This window comes from Seriola lalandi, unplaced genomic scaffold (genome assembly GCF_002814215.2).
Source record: "Seriola lalandi dorsalis isolate HSWRI2012SDOR001 ecotype SW California unplaced genomic scaffold, Sedor1 jcf7180002054835, whole genome shotgun sequence".
Lineage (NCBI taxonomy): Eukaryota > Metazoa > Chordata > Actinopteri > Carangiformes > Carangidae > Seriola > Seriola lalandi.
The window spans coordinates 394,309-413,493 of record NW_019525388.1 but is presented as its reverse complement, the minus strand read 5'-3'; the positions used below and the strand labels follow the sequence as shown (position 1 = coordinate 413,493).

The 19,185-nt window shown below is 39.6% G+C and overlaps 1 protein-coding gene across 1 annotated transcript; it reads right to left on the bottom strand.

Moving 5' to 3' along the window:
- Positions 1-338: 338 nt before the first annotated feature.
- LOC111670128 (neuronal acetylcholine receptor subunit alpha-7-like) lies at positions 339-19,174 on the bottom strand. Its single transcript, XM_023426718.2, has 10 exons — positions 19,033-19,174; positions 15,579-15,718; positions 15,150-15,194; positions 11,406-11,515; positions 9,694-9,773; positions 6,298-6,465; positions 5,980-6,174; positions 2,298-2,384; positions 1,814-1,923; positions 339-1,320 (listed from the first exon to the last, which is right to left on the bottom strand). Exons 1-10 carry the CDS (start codon positions 19,085-19,087, stop codon positions 778-780), a joined length of 1,533 nt encoding a protein of 510 aa, XP_023282486.1. The 5' UTR covers positions 19,088-19,174; the 3' UTR covers positions 339-777.
- Positions 19,175-19,185: the final 11 nt, after the last annotated feature.

Below are 19,185 nucleotides of genomic sequence, written 5' to 3'. Positions count from 1 at the left end.
CAAAAGATACATTTATTTGTGAAACCTCACAGTATAGCTTTTCACTTTACACGACAAAATTAACTGAAATTGACTGATATCAAAATAAACAAACTATTTTTATCTCATGTTAATTTTTATTTATTTTTTTATTATTACAAAATGTTATAATAAAAATGAGTAAGAAACAATAAGTAAATCAAAGTAAATTTTGATGTTCGGTTATGCTTATGATAATGATCAACGATAATTTGTTTTCATAGAAAGGCAATTTAAAACAGCACAAAACTGTTTTGGACATATGAGGAATCATGCAAGACAACAGAATCATTTCAATACAAGATACTGCAGCTGCAATGTTCGATGTATGGAATATATTTTAGTCAGGATCTTCTAATAGATAGATTGTAATGAACAATAATACACAGGTAACATCACATCGCAAACCACAGTTGCATTCTTTGTAGGTAAGCAAATTACATCATAAACAATGCTTTGTAGGATCAATATTTTTCAGTCATTTCAAAACTGGGACGAGGGAATCAAATTCAAATGTTAACTGATAGCACACCATCAGGCTGTGTTATATAAAAGGAAAAAGCTGGCCATTTTCACCACTATAATGTGAGGCACATAATTATTTATGCATTACATACATAAGTCCTCAGTTAGGTTAAATGTTTGGTGATAAAGAAGTCCCATACACACTAGGTGAGTTAACTGTGTCCAAATTACTGCCCCATGAGTTTACAAATTGTTGTTGGTTAGTAGACTTTTGTTTTCACTGCGATAAAGCTCTCAAGTGAAAAAGTCTTTGGAAATGGCTTCCACAAAGTTGGGTGCTGACATGAGGATCCCGATGGTGCAGAGGATAGTGATGAGTGAGAAAGCCATGAGACAAAGCCTGTCGATAACAGATGCAGCAAATTTCCACTCGTTGCACACTGACTCGTGCTCGTCTTGGTAACGGAAGCGTTTGGCAATATAGCGCACCTCGTCCAGGATCTTGACCAGCTCTGGCTCCAGACTCTTCATGAAGGGGGTCTGACCTGCGGGGAGGAGCATCTCATCCTCACCTTCCTGTCCAGCCAGTCGTCCACACGCGGCCCCGGAGTCAGATGAGGTGGCAGCTGTGGAGTAGTGAATGCTCTCCAGGCTGCGCATGCCAACATAGAGCACGTTGCCGTTGGTGGGTGGGGGGGCTGAGGCGCCAGCACTGACGTCTATGCTGGTCACGCTGCTCCGTGGAGCCTTATTGTGACAGGCTGAACGCACCCGCTCCTCACCTGGGCGCTTCATGCGCAGGAACCAGGCGCACCAGTTCAGCAGGATCACACGGGTCTACGGGATCAAAACGACAGTGAATAAGGAACAGATCAACAAGGCTCTTGTTAACTTAAAATTAAACCTTGAAGAAATGAGACAGAACATACAGCCTGTCTTCAAGTCTAATTTGTTTGGGTCAGAAACGGCCCAACATTTCAGAGAGGTGCTCACTCTGCTCCAAACTGACATACATGTCCTAACTGGTTAGCTATCTTTACAACATCTGAACACCAAGTGATTTTCTGGTGATGTCCTGAGGACTTTTCAGCATATGTCCGTCTGAGATACCTCATGGACACATGGCTTTACACAAGCAAATGCATGTTTATCTTCATAAACCACTGCAAGTGAAGCAAAAAACAAAAGCAGCACAATCAAAGTAAATGTCCGCCATTTATCATAATCTATTCACAGTTCTGGGGTGTGGTTGAGAGGCAAATGACTTATGTTGGTGTTGATAAGATCATAGTAAGTCACAGGTAATGGTGTAACATGACAGAATACTCACCCACTTTGGCATCTTGCTTCCATCAGGGTCATGGTGGTGATATTGTAATACCAGAACTGTAGCAATTACTGAGAGCCCAACAATGACCATTGTAGTAGCAAAGTACTGAGCTGGGTAAAGAAGAAACAGAGGACATTTAAAACAGATGCCACTAAATTTATAATGAAAAAAAAAAAACTGGATAAAATATATAGTGTAGGGAAACAGAAAAGCTCACAGTCCAAGAGAGCAAAATAACCTTTTTGCTTCAAACACAGCACTCACTTCATGTGTGTCAGAGAAATGCAAAAATCTACTTCTTTATTTCACTCTTTCAAATATGGTGGCTCAGATCTCTAAATAAAAAAATAAAAAAATATTGGATGGTTGCTTAAACTCAGTTAGACCGGGATATAAGAAATGACTATGCAATTTGCCACCCGTGTCTTCCCACTGATAGTAGCTGACACCCATAGCGACTGCTTTTAACATTAGCCTGGCTTACCTATTAAAGGCACCGAGTCTGATGTGGCAGGCATAATCTCTGCAACTAGCAGCATAAAGACAGTCAGGGAGAGCAGGACTGTAATGCCTGGGGAGGAAACCAAAGCTCAGTTAGCGTTTCACAACAGAACCATTAAATGCAATGAAAAGTCTTAAAATCACACAGTTATGACAGAGACCCATGGTTCTTTGAACCTGCAAAATATGTCATACTTTTTCATCCTTAAAATGATTTTGTAATAACATGCCAAGGATTAGGTGAGCTTTTCTGATGTTTAGCTTTCTGTAGACTAATTGTTTTCTTCCATTTATGTGCTTCCAGTTGCACCAGACTAACTTCTATTCTGTTACCTATTCTTGCTTTGTTCGTATTTTGTGTGAAGTTCTCCAATCTATGCCATGCATTTGTAATGCCTTATATTCTTATGCTAATTTTGCCTTGTTCAAATTTCATGCTACTTTCCCACAATGGGATGCTGCACTGAAGCCAGCAGAGAAGGACAATCCCCCCCAAATCAGAATTGCAGCTGTTAAAGTTTATCACTATCACTATCAGAGCTGAGAATGCACAAGTAGAGACGAGTTTTAACTAATGAGGTGACACAGTTAAGCCACTGGCTCTTGCTGTCTTATTAAAAGACTGAACTTGTAAGTAGGATTAGGAGTCACAGATATTCTGGTGTATGTTTGACACCTCTGCCGTAATGCTGTCAGGACTGCTGCTGCTGCTGTTTCTTATACTGTATCTGTGGAACTAGGAGGAGCATGTGAATCCTTTTTAAATGACGATGAGTGTTGCATGCATGATCTCAAATATCATAACTAATACTGTGTTTTAAAAAGATTATCAAAGAATGAATTAACAAAAATCATTATAAAAAAAAATTCCATTTCATTTTATTGGTGGTGATATTTTTGTCTTTTAGACTATTTGAAAAACTGCATCTGAATAACTGTAAAACAGCTTATCTTTACAGTAACAATGATTCAGTTCCTCTGGATAATCCAACCACCTCACTGCCAACACCCGTAATTAGGAACTATTTTCTACCGAAAGCAGAAAATACAAACAATATTCTCTAGAATGAGTGTATCAAACACAAACTAAATCCCCTTCAGCTCCAGTGTAAGGGGATGCAAGAAGATGCTTTTGAAAATGTCAACACCTCTCCAAATAAAACCTTAATATTATGCAGAGCTAGATGCAAAATGGGACAACATGTTTTTGCTTTGTAATTTGGAAGAACCAATCCTTTAAACCAATAAACAAAGTTCATTGAAACATGATCCCAGTACTGGTGATGAATCTCATAATAAAAACAGACATTTCCAATACTGATATAAAAACATAGATGCAGACATAAACACCCAAATCACACTAATGTAGGTATGAATGGATTTTGTACTGTCATACTTACAGTATATTACATGTGTTATTCTTATTTGCAATTACTCTTACTACATCTTCATTTTTCATTCAGTACATGTTAAGGGGTACAGGGTAGAGATGCTTAGTAATTGAATGCAAAATGCAGTGGTGATGATAGTTAAGCTTCACACACAATAATAATAATCCTGTTGATCTATTTGCCCATTTTGCAAATCATAATTCTCATGACAGCCCAATTCTACTGAAATTAAATCAGAGAATAAATGCTGCCATGAGAACATATTGCTCAATGTGGGTTCACCATTCTGAAATAATAATAATAGCAACGAGCGGCTGGGTTGATATACTGACTCCATATACAGTAGATTTGGACCACACGTTCCCACACACACACACACACACACACACACACACACACACACACACACACACACACACTTACACACACTCGCACAGTATATATATGTATATATATATAACATATGACATATGCCTGATGTGAGCTGTGAACAACAGTAAATAAAACCCTTTCAAAAACATTTTTGATAGGGAACATTAAGATCTTCGTAACAGCCTATTACACCTCACATGAGCAATTCTCATTCCCAATTTACTCTATCTGTCCATGAGCTATTAAAACATCAGAGGGAATGCACACATGTAGGTACAAACACACACATAAGCCCACACATCTGGCTCTAAAGCACTGTTTGGTTAATGAAGGAATCCAGCTGCAGGAGTCTAATGATTTGCGGAAGGTACAAACTGCATAAATCAACGCTCAGACTCGCCCCACTTCCCCAACCCGCTCCCACATAGAGTACACACACACGAACACACACCACCACCCACCCACCCACTGACACAGTCTACATAAAGCCTATATATAATTTATGCACAAACTCCTCTGACAGTTTAGTCAGCTACTAAGTGCCGATTACCACTTTACTTCACAAGGCCACAGAGGAAGTGGATTAACAACAAACGATTCATTTTCATAAAATGACCGATTACCCAGGAGGCAAATGGGCTCCGATTAAAAGTTGTTTTCAATGAAGAATAAATAAAGAATAATAGAAAGGTTGGCTGTGTGTCAAAACGTGCACTGTGAAGGATTTGACTTGACTGAGATTTCAGTAGTAGTAGTAGTTTGTTGTTTTTACAGCACACACAGTTAGCAAAGTCAAGATCACAGTTAAGTCAGCATGGCAGGAAGCCACCAAAGTAATGCTCTAGAAATATAAAATTTAGGAGCATGCAGGGTTTCAATGGTCATGTAATTTTAATGGTCATGTAAAACTCTACACACATATGTCTCAAGAAAAGAAGAACATCAACATCCTGATATAATTGAATGGGTCAAAAGTGCATAAGATGATACGTGGCGATAGTCCAAAGATCTATTAGGATCTAAGCAGAATACATTAGAAAGCATTCAGAAAGTATTCAGACCCCTTCAATTTTTTTACAGTTTGTAGTCCTTTTTTATTTAAGCAACCTTGTGCTAAAATAAATTTTTAAAAAAATTTCACCTCATCAATCTACACTCAATACTACATTATGAAAAAATCAAAACAAAATTTTTTGCAAATTTATCAAAAAGGAAAAAACTGAAATATCACATTGACATAACTATTCAGATCCTTTGCGATGACACTTTAAATTTAGCTCAGGTGCTTCCCATTTCTCTTGATTATCTTTGAGGTGTTTCTACACATTGACTGGAGTCTAACCGTGGTGAATTCAATCGGTTGGACATGATTTGGAAGGGCTAACACCTGTCTATATAAAGTCTCACAGATGACTGGTATACACTACCGGAGCAAAAACGAAGCCCTGAGGCGGAAGGAGCTGCCTGCAGAGCTCAGAGACAGGATTGTGTTGAGGCATAGATCTGGGGGAAGCTACAAAATAAACTCTCCACACAGGATCTCTGGATCTCAGACAGAGTGACCATCAGGTTCTTGGTCACCTCACTTACTAAGGCCATTCTCCCCTGATTGCTCAGTTTGCCTGTCAGCTGTAGGAAGAGTCCCGGTTGATTCAAACTTCTTCCATTTAATAATTATGGAGGCCACTGCGCTCTTGGGAACCTTCAATACAACAGATTTTTTTTTCAAAAATAAAAGAGCAATGCACTGCACTACCCGGAAACTTAATGTGACTACAGTTATGTTACTTAGCAATAGGTCACCTCCAAACAATAGTGAGCGCACTACTTTACTTCTGCAATGAAGCAGGGCCAGACCAGCAATCTGTAGTACGTTTGTGTGTGTATGTCTGTTGCCCTAACCCAGTGAGATCTTCTCCCCAGAGTCCGCAGGCAGAAGGAAGACGAGCAGGGCCAGAGTGGAGATCAGAACACACGGGATGAGCAGATTGAGGCCATAGTAGAGAGTCCGTCTCCGCATCACCACAGTGAAGGTGACATCAGGGTACGGCTCCTCACAGCAGGCGTAGAAACGCTCGTTTCTCCGACCTTGAACCTCTGTGAGGTAAAAACAAAACAAAATCTACTCTGGAAGACTTGACGTGAAAAGTTATGGAGAAATTATCCCTTCACTGACATTTCAATTCTCTCTACACTTCACAGGTCAAGAGCCCCTCTCACCAACAAGATCCCACTCTCCGTTAGCAATATAGCCACTGATATCTGCCTCCACCATCCTCAGGTCCAGAGAAAAGCCCCCATAAGTCCAAGAGCCAAACTTCAGGTCACATCTCTGGACATCAAAAGGGAACCAGCGCACATCGATGTAGCAAGTGGTCTTGAAGATCCCTGTGTGGTTGGAAACATGAAAACACAAGGCTTTGATATGTACTGTACCGAATGCAGAGGGAGATGGAAATAAAAGAAATGACAGTGCCCAACAGCTGGAGAGGTTTTACACCGAGAAGCTATGAGAGTCTGAGTGCCATCCATCCTAACAAGGGTAAAAAAATCAAATATGAAACTAATTTCAATCCATTTTTAAGAAAGATATGAGACGCTGGCAGTAAACAACGTTTCTCCTCTGTCTCATTGCCATGCAGATGATAAACCTCAGCAGGGAGCGAATGGTGATGGGGAGCAGACAAGTAGAATGACTCCTATTTACTGCGATGAACCTCAGTGAAAAAGACCTAGTAATTTGGTAGGTTACATCTGCATACATCTTTACTCATTTAACGCAGTTGTGCTGAGCTCAAGTGGCAAATGACTAATTTGCACCAATATGGCATTCAATGAGGGTTCATTCTGAACTAAGTTGCGAGGCAATTTGCTTGTGACAGAGGCAATCGACCCAGAAGAAATTCAGTGATGGAGCTATTTACGCTGGTATTGATTAAGATGCTGAGGTGAAGCAGGCCCGTGCTTTTGCATCGTAAGGGAAAAAACACTGGGAAGAACAGCCTGCCAGAAAACGCCCTGTGTTTCGATGTTTTTCCCATCCATGAATGTGTGTGCATGTGTACATACAGATGGGTCGATGGTTTCACAGAAAAGTATCATAGATTTTCTACGACCACACGTTCTGGCACTAGTAGGTCAGCAGGGGCTTGATCAGGAAATAACTTCACTGCTCAAAGCGTCTGGCACTAGTGGGTCACTAGAGGTGTGATCAGGAAATAGCTTCACTGCTCAAAGCATCGAGCACTAATAGTGAAGAGATGGGCATTCTGGGAAAATACATTTGGTTTTATTCTCAAGAGTTAGATGAGAAAATGAAAACCACACTTATACAATAATATAATATATAATAAATATACTACTATATACTATATACTACTAGCCTCAGCCAGTAGCTGGGTAGCTTAGTTTAGAATAAAGGCAGGAAACAGGGGGAAACAGCTAGCCTGGCTCCGTCCCTACAGGGGGCAAATTAAAGTTTTGCATGGACTAAACAAAGGAAATAAAAATTGTTAATTATTGACCTTTTGTCTTGCTATCAGGTAGATTTTATGTTTTTATCTTTGCACAGAGCCAGGCTTGCTGTTTCACCTGTTTTAAAGGAGCTATTTATCAGTTTTGCTATTGCTACATAGCCTTAGCGTTAACAGCTGTTTACTTACCCGTCTAAAAGAAACATTGTGAGTTCAGCATTAATTTTCTTTCCTTTACTTATCAAGAGCTGTCTCCAGCAGTGGAAAGCAACACCAACATGAAGTCTTGTCTCTATCCCGTCTTTTGTTCTACTTAAGTTAGCATGCTAACCAGCTAGCTAGCTAACAAGCTAGCCAATGTCAATCTTCTCGTCTAAAGTGAATAATGTAAAAATGTTACACAATTTCTTTAGTAAAATAACGATGTGAATTTAGTCCTGTGAAGGTAAAAAACAAACCCCTTAGGTTATCTGATAGCTGTAGGGAGTTAATTCAAAGCTCAGAATATTCAGCAGCTTCTTCTGTTGTAACCCTTAGTAGAAATCCCCACGAGAAAATACAACATAATGTTTATACAGTTTATCCTGTTTATACAGCACAATGGTAGAGCTAGGAAGTTAAACCGTTTTTGTGCAAATTCATTCAGTTCATGTTTTTATGACAACAAGACTATGAATCAAAAGACTGACAACTACTGTGATTTTATGATATTTGCATATGATTTCTATGAGACAATAATGATACCTCATCGTGGTTATTGTTCCCTGACAACCCTGAATAACTCCAGCACACCTCAGCAGCTAAGAGTTAATATTTGCTCATTATTTGCGTTTATGTCGCTCCACTCCGTCCTATGATGCTATACTGGACCTGCATTCATGTTCACTGCTCTGAATAATTAAAACACAACACCAAAGGTTGGTGACAAGTACCTGTTCAATAATACCCATGTGGGTACAGATGCGCTCTAATGGCAGACTTGGATAATGTAAGGCGTTTTCATATATGAATGATTCAAACCCAAGCTGCTGTCCTCTGTGGACCACTACTGTCAGATCTCTTAGTTGAACTGTAATGCAATAATGTTTCAATAATTAAAGAAGTGAACTGTGATACACTAGGAGTACTTATTACATATTTAGTCACACAAACAACAAATACTGCAGAGCAGGGGTGGGCCAGTTTCAGCATTGTTCAATTGGAGGGTGCAGGTTGTGTTGAGACACAGGCCTATACTGCATGTTGTTTTTATTTTTGAGTTTTGCATTTCTGTTAAATATAAAACAGGTTTATAAATCTGGTTGTTTTAGGGTTGTATCCAAGGACAGGTCACTGAGAGTTTACAGAGTCACAGCAGCAAATGTTCATGTTTATTTGGCAAAAAAAACAAACAAACAACAAAACTCTGATGTAAGCTTTGCGTCACCACTCCTGTCAACTCTAGTGTCACATTTGCCTTGACAGCCTTTTTCCTTCCATGCACTAACTCTCCTCTCATTTCAGATCCACTCTCCGTCCCTTGCTCTTCCCTGCCCACGCACACACCTGTTCCCTTCCTCCCATTAGCTCTGTAGTATATGCTGTACGTACACCGGCCACTTTCAATCACTTTTTGTCAGATTGTCTATTGTGCTTCAGCTATAGATTTCCATCCTTCAGTTTTCTGCATGCTGATGTACATACAGTTTAAAAATGAAGTAATCTGATTGGCAGTATGGATTCCATGTGAACAGAGAGCTAATGGTATTCCAATGAATTAATGCAAAGAGGGGATACTATCATGAAATCAAAAAATAAACAAAAATTAAATGACAGTAAAAATGTCTCCCTTTTGGGTTATGTTTGTTTAGACTCTAGAGGCAGAATGTAAGGTTTACTTATATGTTTTGTATAAAAATAGTATGTGTTTCATTTGATTTCACTGAGAGGAAAGCTTTCACTTTGCTGCTTATGTAAGTTTTGCTGTGTATCTCAGGTGTTTTTCAAATCAAGTAGCATCTGTGACTATTTTGAGATATTTTTAGGTGTGAAAAAAATTGCAGAGGAAGGGAGCAATGATCCAACATCTAATATTTCCACTGAGTAAACATCTGGTTTTGTCTGATACTGAAATGTGAGTGTTAACTGAGATTATAATTCTTACCTGGAGGTATGTAAGAACAGGCGCCCGTGGAATTGACCAAAATGTTGGTGCGGAAAGTACCATCAAATCTTTCATCTGCACTGTAGACAACATGAAACTATGTCAGTATTTCCCGCTGAGTTATCTGTAACCCAAATACAGCTTCAGTAGAAAACACCATAATTAATTCATAAACTGCTAGGACCTTTGCAAAGACCCGCTATTAATTATAAGGATGTAACATAAATTTGGATAAGCCGCAAACAGCGAGGGGAACAGATGTGGTGGAGAAATACAAACATTTCTCTAACTCCTTATTGCAGCAGGTACAGAGCACACGAGGAGTCACAACTGATGCAACGTTTCCCTGGAGATGGGTATTCAGTGGTTACCCTCATTCTCCCCTGCTACCTACAATTCATTCCCTCTAAATGAACTCCCCAGAGGGGGAGGCAGGGTTGAGCTTCAGTTGAAAGAGTTGCTTGAAAAAGAAAAAAAAACTTAACTTGCAGCAGCGTCTAATTCAAAGAGTCTCAGATCAAGGCGTTACTCAGTGGGACAATGACAAATGAAGTACACTGCTTTTTCCCTCATTAGCTGATGGGGGGGTAGAGTGCCTCTAATGTGATTTGTTAAGATCTTTCTTTTAAAGATTGATTAATGGTGATCTCTTTAGTATTTTCCACAAGGGACATAAAATAAAATGCTCTTTCTCCCATCTTTCTGATACAAGTTTATTCATTTGTTTAAATGATTTATTGCTCCAAAGTGCTCTTTTAGACAGTACAGCATATATCTAAACTGCAGAGCACCACTAACCTTGAAGTGTTATACTCCTGTCTGAAACCCAGCTTACATAACAGGACACAGGACGTTCACTTTATGCACATTGATCTTCCAAGCTTGTGCAAGATGTAAATGCTTAGTTTTAAAAAATTAGATATTTGTTCTGAAAGAAGTGAGGTTTAAGTTTGTTCATACATCTTTTGTTTTCTGCTTGTGAATACCTCTCTGGAAGATATCTCGAACAAGTCCTGTAATAACCCGGGGTCTGAAGCCTGAATATTCTAGCACATTCTGCCATGTCACCAGAGAGCAAAAGAAAAAAGAAATTCCCACCGCAGAGCTTGAAGTCCTGCTGTCAGAAATCAGCAGATGAAAACATAAAAAATTTAGCTGTGTCATCCGGGACCCAAAAAATGCAAAGTTGGAGTTAAACCAACTTAAAAAAAAAGCTGTGTCCACCAGAGTGGTCCTTAAAAATGGGAGGTGCTCAAGGAGAAAATTTTATTCAATTATTCAGATTTTTATTGTATTTGAATTCACTAACATATATAAAAATCCAAATTCACTCACAAGGTATTAAATTAATAAGTCAGTTATTTTACAAGTCATCTGCACATGACTTGTTCGACAGGTCGGTCTGGATCAATTCTACATCCTAAAACATTTTGTGCACATATTCTCTTAAATCACTTGTAGAGGTGAAGAATGAAACTGTTCGGAGTGGTGTGTCTTTTTCAAACACACGTCCACAGAGCCAATACAAACAATTCCTTTATGTTTCAGAAATGTCAGATATGTGGTGTCCAACAAATCGCAGTCAGTGTGGCAAATATAATCCAAAAAAATGCATCTTCCCTCCAAGATCTCTCCCCTTTACATCGTGCAGAGGAAGATGCATTCAGGCGGAGTCTGACACCGTGCATTTCTAATGTGCCAACCACACCTACCTGTTATAGAGCAGGATGTCTGGTTTCCAAATGAAATTGTCAGGAAATCTCACATTGGGAACACCTGGATACTCCGATTCATTCCACTGGAGGTAATGATCATTCCAGTACTGTGGGACACAGAAACATAACATACTTTTCATAAATCACGTACGTACTGTATCTTTGACATCTTTATGGGGGGTAGCTGAATATGCTGAAATATGGAGGGCGATATCCTGGTACCTGTACCTTTCAGAAAAATGATAAGACAGTGACAAATACAATAGGATATGCAGCCACAGGTGCTTTGGTAGATCCTGCTTTCATGTGTGGAGGATCAGAATCTTATTATCATATACCCACGCATAGGTCAGGATGTTATTATGTCCATTTAACACTGTCGGTAAATATATTTCAAATGACTGATGATCAGTTGGAAAACACTTCTTCAATTGCAGCAGTCATGTTAGGGAAGCCCAGATCTCTTCCTACTATAGAAGTGACTTCTTTAGCTTTACATAGTTTATCTGATACCATGTAAATAACACACGCTCAAGTCTCACGGACTGACGCTGCAGCAGCAGCCTGATTTTCTTATTCTTTGAAGATGAGGGGTTATATTCTGAGTAATGAGATGGATATTTATGCATACTTTAGTACATTTACTTGTTGAAGTTTTATTCTGTTTACATTTATTTGCTCTATTCATTTTTATTTTTACTTGATAGTGCGTGTTGTTTTCCTCTGGAGCACCAGCAACAGCTGTGGTCAGAGGTATGATATGATCTCATTCAAGTCTCTCTGGAATCCAGTGTCAGGAGATCTTCTACAACGTAGAACTTTAACCCCTGAGCTGTGCCTCCTGTTGTAAATCATGGAGGTGACAGGTACGCTTGGTTATTTTAACAGGGCTGAGCTGACAGTTGAAAAGCCAAGGTGGCATCAAAATGGAAAATGGGCAAAACACCAGAAAAAATAACGACTAGTATACTGATAATAGTTACCACTTAAAGTGAAACTGCACAATTTGTGAGAGTCAAAACATGATTGGAAAGTTGAATCTTTCACCATATGTGACCTCTTTGAAAAACAAGCACAAAACCAGGCCCACACCAGATGTGAGCATATGATGACTTTGGCTGAATTCCAGCTCAGGACAGCCAAATGTTACAGCTGGTCAACTTGGCTAACACATGGTATCTTGGGTTTTTAGGCCTTGATGAAGATGCCTTTTCTTGTCAGATCTATAAGTTATTATTGAATTATTTTATACCATAGTGGTGTTCAAAAAAACAGCTGTGGCCAGCATGAAGAAAAATAAAGGGCAGTACCTAGTCCCCAGAGACTTGCATCTGTTTTAACAGAAATACTCATTTCTATCACTGATCCTTGTCTCCTCCATTTTTTGTATGTTGTTAAGGAATATTTTGACATTAGAGGAAACACGCTTATTTGCTTTCTTCCTTAGAATTAGATGAGAAGATCAATACCCTAATTCTCTCATATCTTCCTGTTAAAGTATGAAGCTGGAGTCGGCCACCAGTTAGCTTAGCTTATCATAAGGACCTGAATCAGAGTGAAACAGCTAGCCTAGCGCCAGTTTCCGCACAGATTGAACAAGATAAAGACGTGTCAGTGAGTTAACTTTAGAGTGTCAAATTATTTCATGTGTCAATGATTTCACCCAGGTGTGTTGGGTGGTGCTAGCTCTTCTCTGTGGGAGGCTGGAGAGGACACTACCCTCACTCCAGTCCGAGTGAGAGATTTAAAGTTTGACGTCTTGGGAGTTGTTGTATGTTTCACTTGGGATTTAATGTGGGTGCTGCTTTTTAACATTTGTGTGTCTGGATGTTGCAGTGTGGCCACGCAACCTTTTAACAGATGCTCGCTATGAGATGTTAATCTACTTTGTGTGGGAAATGTTGATATAGCAGGTATATGACGTTAATGTTATTTTTTAGGTTTAAGTATTTAAAAATTTTGCAATTATTGTTTGTGTTTTGCGGTGATTGCCAGTTGGTGTTACCACTGTTTTCCTGCTGGTCATTTGTCTTTGTTTGTGAGGTTTGTTCTCTTTGGTTAGTCCGCCCGGCCTCGCCTGTGACGGACCAGTTTTGCTTTTGCTTTTTTTGTTAATTGTTGTGTTAGCTTTGTTTTGCCACTTCTCCCATTCCAACCTGCTTTGGGGGAATAAATCGCTTTAATCCCTAGCAGGACTGAGATCGGATGTGTTTGCTGGTTGTATTCACGTGTGAATTGAAGTGATCTGTGTTTCAGTATTGAGTGTGACAGTTTGGTGAGCAGTAACCTCTGATTTATTCATCACGCATGGTTCTCAATGTTCTTCAGTCAACTTTAGGGAATTATTGGAGTATATGATTAGCTACCTTTTGGGAACGTGAATAGGGTTTGTGCTGTATGTGTTGTGTTTAATGCAATAAATATTGGCACCTGTATTTATCTAGTGCTGGTGTAGGACTGTTGTACTAAATGCTACATATTCCTTTGAGCCACTTTTAATGAAATTCACTGAAGGCCCCAGGAGAGGGAAACATGGTGAAAACAGAAGTGTATTGGGCATTAACAAGACTAAAATATTACACAGCCATTTGTCATTGCAGTCAACCACTAAGATGATGTCTGAATCTAAAAGTGAAGCTGCTCAATTATTCATGTCATTATTTTTCTAAATGCTACAGTAGTCAGTGCAATTATAATTTATTCATTCGAACACTATCCTGAGGCAGTTAAACATCTTATAATTACTACTCTCTGGCAGAAAATGATTGAGTGTGTAATCTTCCAGAGCCATCTTCACTGTGTCAAAGTGTCCTTCAGAGATGAACACATCTTTAGGACATTTAAAATTTCTTTCGTTGAGTCCACACAAATAGACTGAGCGAATACATGCTAAATCGACGCTAACAGACAGTAGATACCGCGGATGCTGTCTGCACTATCTTGTGTTTGAGAGCCGGAGTCAATTGTGTGGGTTTGGGGTGAGAGAGATTGAATGAGGCTGCTGCTGTGATTCCACATCGTGGTGATTTAAAACAGACCAAACAGCCTTCATGCAGCTTGCTGACGGTGCAGCAGCAGGAAACTGGCGTCACACAACAGACGGGTTGCGATAAAAACATCTGCGTTCATACACTTCATCTCGCTACATGGGGGAGAAAGGGGTGCATTGCTCCTGTGGAAGATGAAAAGGGAAAGACTGGGTACCAGTTGATGTGCTAAAGAGGCTTTTAAGACAATTACTATACATTTCACAAACGATACTAGTAATTGGTCACATTTTTGTGAAGAGATGCGCAGTCTAAATACCAGGTGTAAAGCTAAAATTACAATTAAAGTTTGACATGTAGAGTTAGATGATGAGATGGACACAAATCACATGACTGCACAGTCGGTTAATGGTTAGCGTAGCTTCGCATAAAGGCTAGCAATAGGGGGAAACATCTAGCCTGCCTTTATCTTAAGGTAAAAAAATCCACCTACCAGCATCCCTATAGCTCTCTAATTACCATGTTATATCTTGTTTGTTTAGTCTTACTTCAGGAAGTCACAGCCACAAAATAATCTGCCTCTCTCGCCCAGTGTATGATCAGATAAACTCCAGTATCTTGTGACCACAAACATGATGAGTACGTACAGAAAATAGATGTTTTTTTTGTTGTTTAAAATGTTGAAATATGTAGTTGTGCAGCACGCAAACTGCTCTACAATTATAGTAGTTAAATGTGCAGGGAAAATTCTTACCAGTTTCAGCCAAATGTTGGTTGTTAAAATCTGATTCTTCTCATCCTGTTAGAAAAACATGATATTCATTACTATTATTATTCTGTTTAATAAATTTCACACATATCTAATAATATTATTTCATTTCACGAAGGAGGAATCATGGTATTAAAAAAATGTAAACGTCCACAACAGCTTCACCTCTCACGACTGAGGTGGTGACAAGCACCAAGACAAGCAAATGTAAAAACCGTATATAAACGATGATACTCAAGGAGCTTGTTCTATGTCCCACGTTTCTCGTAGCTGTGAACGCAGAAGATAATGACAATCCCTGTAGTAACTGATGATTACAATCTACACAAGAGCGACTTATCATAACACGGCTTTCTGCAGTGCACGCAGTATGCATGCAGGTACTGTATGTGTGGAGAGCCATCATTTACATACCACATCAATGATCTGCATGAGGCTGAGGCCAAAGTCAACAGTGAGCTTGTTAGAGTCATCGGAGACTGGTCTCACCAGTGGGTTGTAGCCACTCATCAGCTCTTTATACAGTCTGTGCTGGTAAACCCCTTGAAGAGAAACTGCAGCGTACAGAAAAACTTGGATAGTAAATATACTTTCATAATTACTTGAGGAAAAAAAAGAAGAGAAAGACAGACACTGTTGGTCACATCAAATGCCAATTCTTTTTCAGTTTCATTGCCAAAACTTCCATTTATACAGCCATCCTGCAGCGGTTGTCTGTCTTATATAACTGATACGGTTTCTTTTGCAAGTAAGAGCAAAAGCATTTTGTTTGGAATAAACGGATAAAGAGTAAATTACTGTGCAGTGACGACCACAAGTGAACAGACACTGACAGGAATGATGCTCTACCTTCACCAACAGAAAACCTAAAGAGGAGGAAGTCACAGTACTGCACTTTTTGTAATCAAGTGTTATTTTTTTGGCATTTATTGGACAGACAAATTGAACAAACTTGATGTCTGTCTGTTGTTTGCAGCTGAGCAGGTAAGTGTACAATGTATTTCTACAGCTACAGAAGAAAGCAGTGAGAGGGATTCAAAACAGTAAAGTTACAGGACAGGAAACCAAAACAATGAGCTGAAAGCTGCTAAAGCGCCCTGTAAATCTGAGAGGAACTTAAATTCTGAAGAGCTGTGTGATAATTTGCTGCAAGTTCATCACTACGAGCAACACCTTTCACATAAGTAGTTGTGATCTCTTGTCAATAAAAAAAAGACAATGGTTATAGCCGCTTTAAGTTCAAAGATGAAACTGAGCCATCTTTCCCTCTCATCCTGTCTCCCACATCATCCAGTCGTCGCCTGAGTTTCAGTTCTCAAAAATAATCTTGCTTTTTCCTCATTCTTGCGGGTTTCACCGTACATCAGGTGACTCCTTGCTGGGGCACTTCTAGACGTCTTCCTGCAGAGATCTGCTGCGACTGTAAGGTCAGACTCTGCACCAAAATAATTTTGCATCTCATTTAAAGGTTGGCATCCAAATACAATACCTGGACTCGATTCATCTCACTGTGCAATCTCAAATCAGACCTGTCTTTCATTTTAACACACTCTCATCTCCCCTTGAGTTATGGAGCGTTTTTGGCAGCATCTCTTCACTTCACTAATGGCCGTGGCCCAATTATCCCAAACCACCTATGAGAAGCAACATTATCCCAATGATTTGGCTCGAAGTTTGTTGTTTATAGGCATCGCCCTATTCCTCTGCTCTCTCTGTCACCTCCACTTCTTTCATAAAAAAGCCAGAAAGATTAGCTGAAAGCATATCTTTGTCCACGGCCCAATCCCATGTGGACGTCCCCATCCCCCCATTGCCAACCCCACCGTAATCAAATTTCACTGTGAGGCTCAACAAGAGGACATCAGTGTGAGTAACTGTCCTGGGATGTTTCTGCAGTACTTCTCAGCACATTGGACCACTCGAGGGACGTTTCTGATATGTTGCCAACATGTTGCTGACAGCCGTAAAACGGAGAAGAAAAGCCTTTCTACCTCTTAATCAAATTTAACAGCCATAATAATGTCAGACAGATGGACAAGGGCTTTAAGTAGCCCATAAATTTGCTCCGACCTTAGATGTGCATGTATGTGCACACAATATTACAACTTCCGTCCATCTGCCTCTTCATACATCACTCTCGGGGGAAGCCTCAATTAACAAGTGCCTGTAACAAGTGCCTGAGATTTTAGAATTAGCATAGTTTGCATGCGTCTATAGCACAGGAAGCAGCTGGGTTTGTAATGTTAATACAAATAGAAACATGTGTTGTAACATAGTGTGAAAGGCACAAGGAGAACATTGACACTTTGGTTGTAACATAAAAACCTTTGTTCAGTTACCCAATTCAGTCATGGGTCTTTGAATGAAGAACTTGGCATGACCTTTTTGGTGCTTTCTGGAGCTGTCTCTCTTTCTGTTTGTGTCAATCTATCACACACACACACACACACACACACACACACACACACACACACACACACACACACAGAACATACGCCCCCTATTAATTGCCATGCTGTGATCTGACTGACTAATTTGTCTAATTTTGAGTCCATTTGCCGTGTAACTATCTTCACTTGCATTTACAAAAACTGTCTACACTTCAAGCTAATGATGAGAAACCTCACACAGCATCAGTAAAAGCTGCAAGACGTTGCAATGCTGGCAGACAAATCAGTCAAAGACTACACGCAACACCATGAAAACTATGATGTAATATGTATTGTAGTCATTGTAGGTCTGAACTAATCACACAGACTGAAGTACTTGAAAGATCTTATTATTAGAATTTCTGATTAAACCAGAGCAGAAAACAAAGCCACATAACATTACCCTGCAAAACAAACTCAGAATACATTGCTGTTGTCTCCGATGGCCAATCCACCCTTGCATAATAAGCAGCTTTAAAGTTGTCCATCTGCCTCTCGGCTTCACTCTCGGGGGCAGCCTCAATTAACAAGTGCCTATAAAGTGAAGGCTGAAGAGCCTGAGTCAGTGATTACCATTACATTTGCTGCCTCAATCAAAATATTAAAAATTCAGAGCGGATTTGAATAAAACTGATGAGACACAGCATGTCTTGAAGATTTCATGAACTAATTACCATCAGACTTTTTAGAATTTGCATGGTTTGCATGTGTCTAGCACAGGAAGCAGCTGGGAATGTCATTTGTACACAGCAGGGGAAATATGTGTTGCCACATAGTGTGAAAAGCACGAGGAGAACAGGGTTACTCTGCTTACAACATAAAAAAATACATTTTTTCAGTTTTCTAATGCAGTGAGTGTCTTTCAATGAAAAACTAAGCATGGCACTGCTGGTGCTTTCAAACTGTTTGTATTACACACACACACACACACACACACACACACACACACACTTACTTGTACCTCTATCTCTGCCATCACAAGGGTTATTACAACCCTTTTCTGAACCCTAACAGAAACCTCATTCTACCCGCTACAACTCTAAAACCCAGTCTAAACCCTCTAACAGTCCCGAAAACTTTTTACCAGTCCTCACAATGCAGCATTTACATTATAATTACAACATAATGCCACTCTCACCACCTGCAAGTTTGGGTCTTTACTCACCAAAAAAAAAAGGCAGGAAAGCAAGATAGCTGTACCTTTACAACAAATGGAAAGTCTTGTCAATTACTTTTCTACAGACATAACCCACATCATTCTTTCCTTTTTAAATACAAAGCTGCGATGAAAATATTTAAATTTCTATAAGTTAATATTTAGCATACATTTAGCCTTCTTTTGAAGTCACTGGTGATTAAGAATAGCATTACAAAACCCCCCAAAACACTAGATTCCTGTGTGAGTTAATTGACGATTAAAGCGCGTGCTGACCGCCTACCTTCCACCGTGCACGCGGTGACTGCAACGAAAAGTAAAACGTGTAGAAAGTCCATGTTGAACCGAGCACGAAGAGAAGGCAGAGATGCTCTTCAGTTTATTGCTGGACGTAGACGGAGTGCGGGAATAATAGTACTGTCCGTGTGTGTGCGCG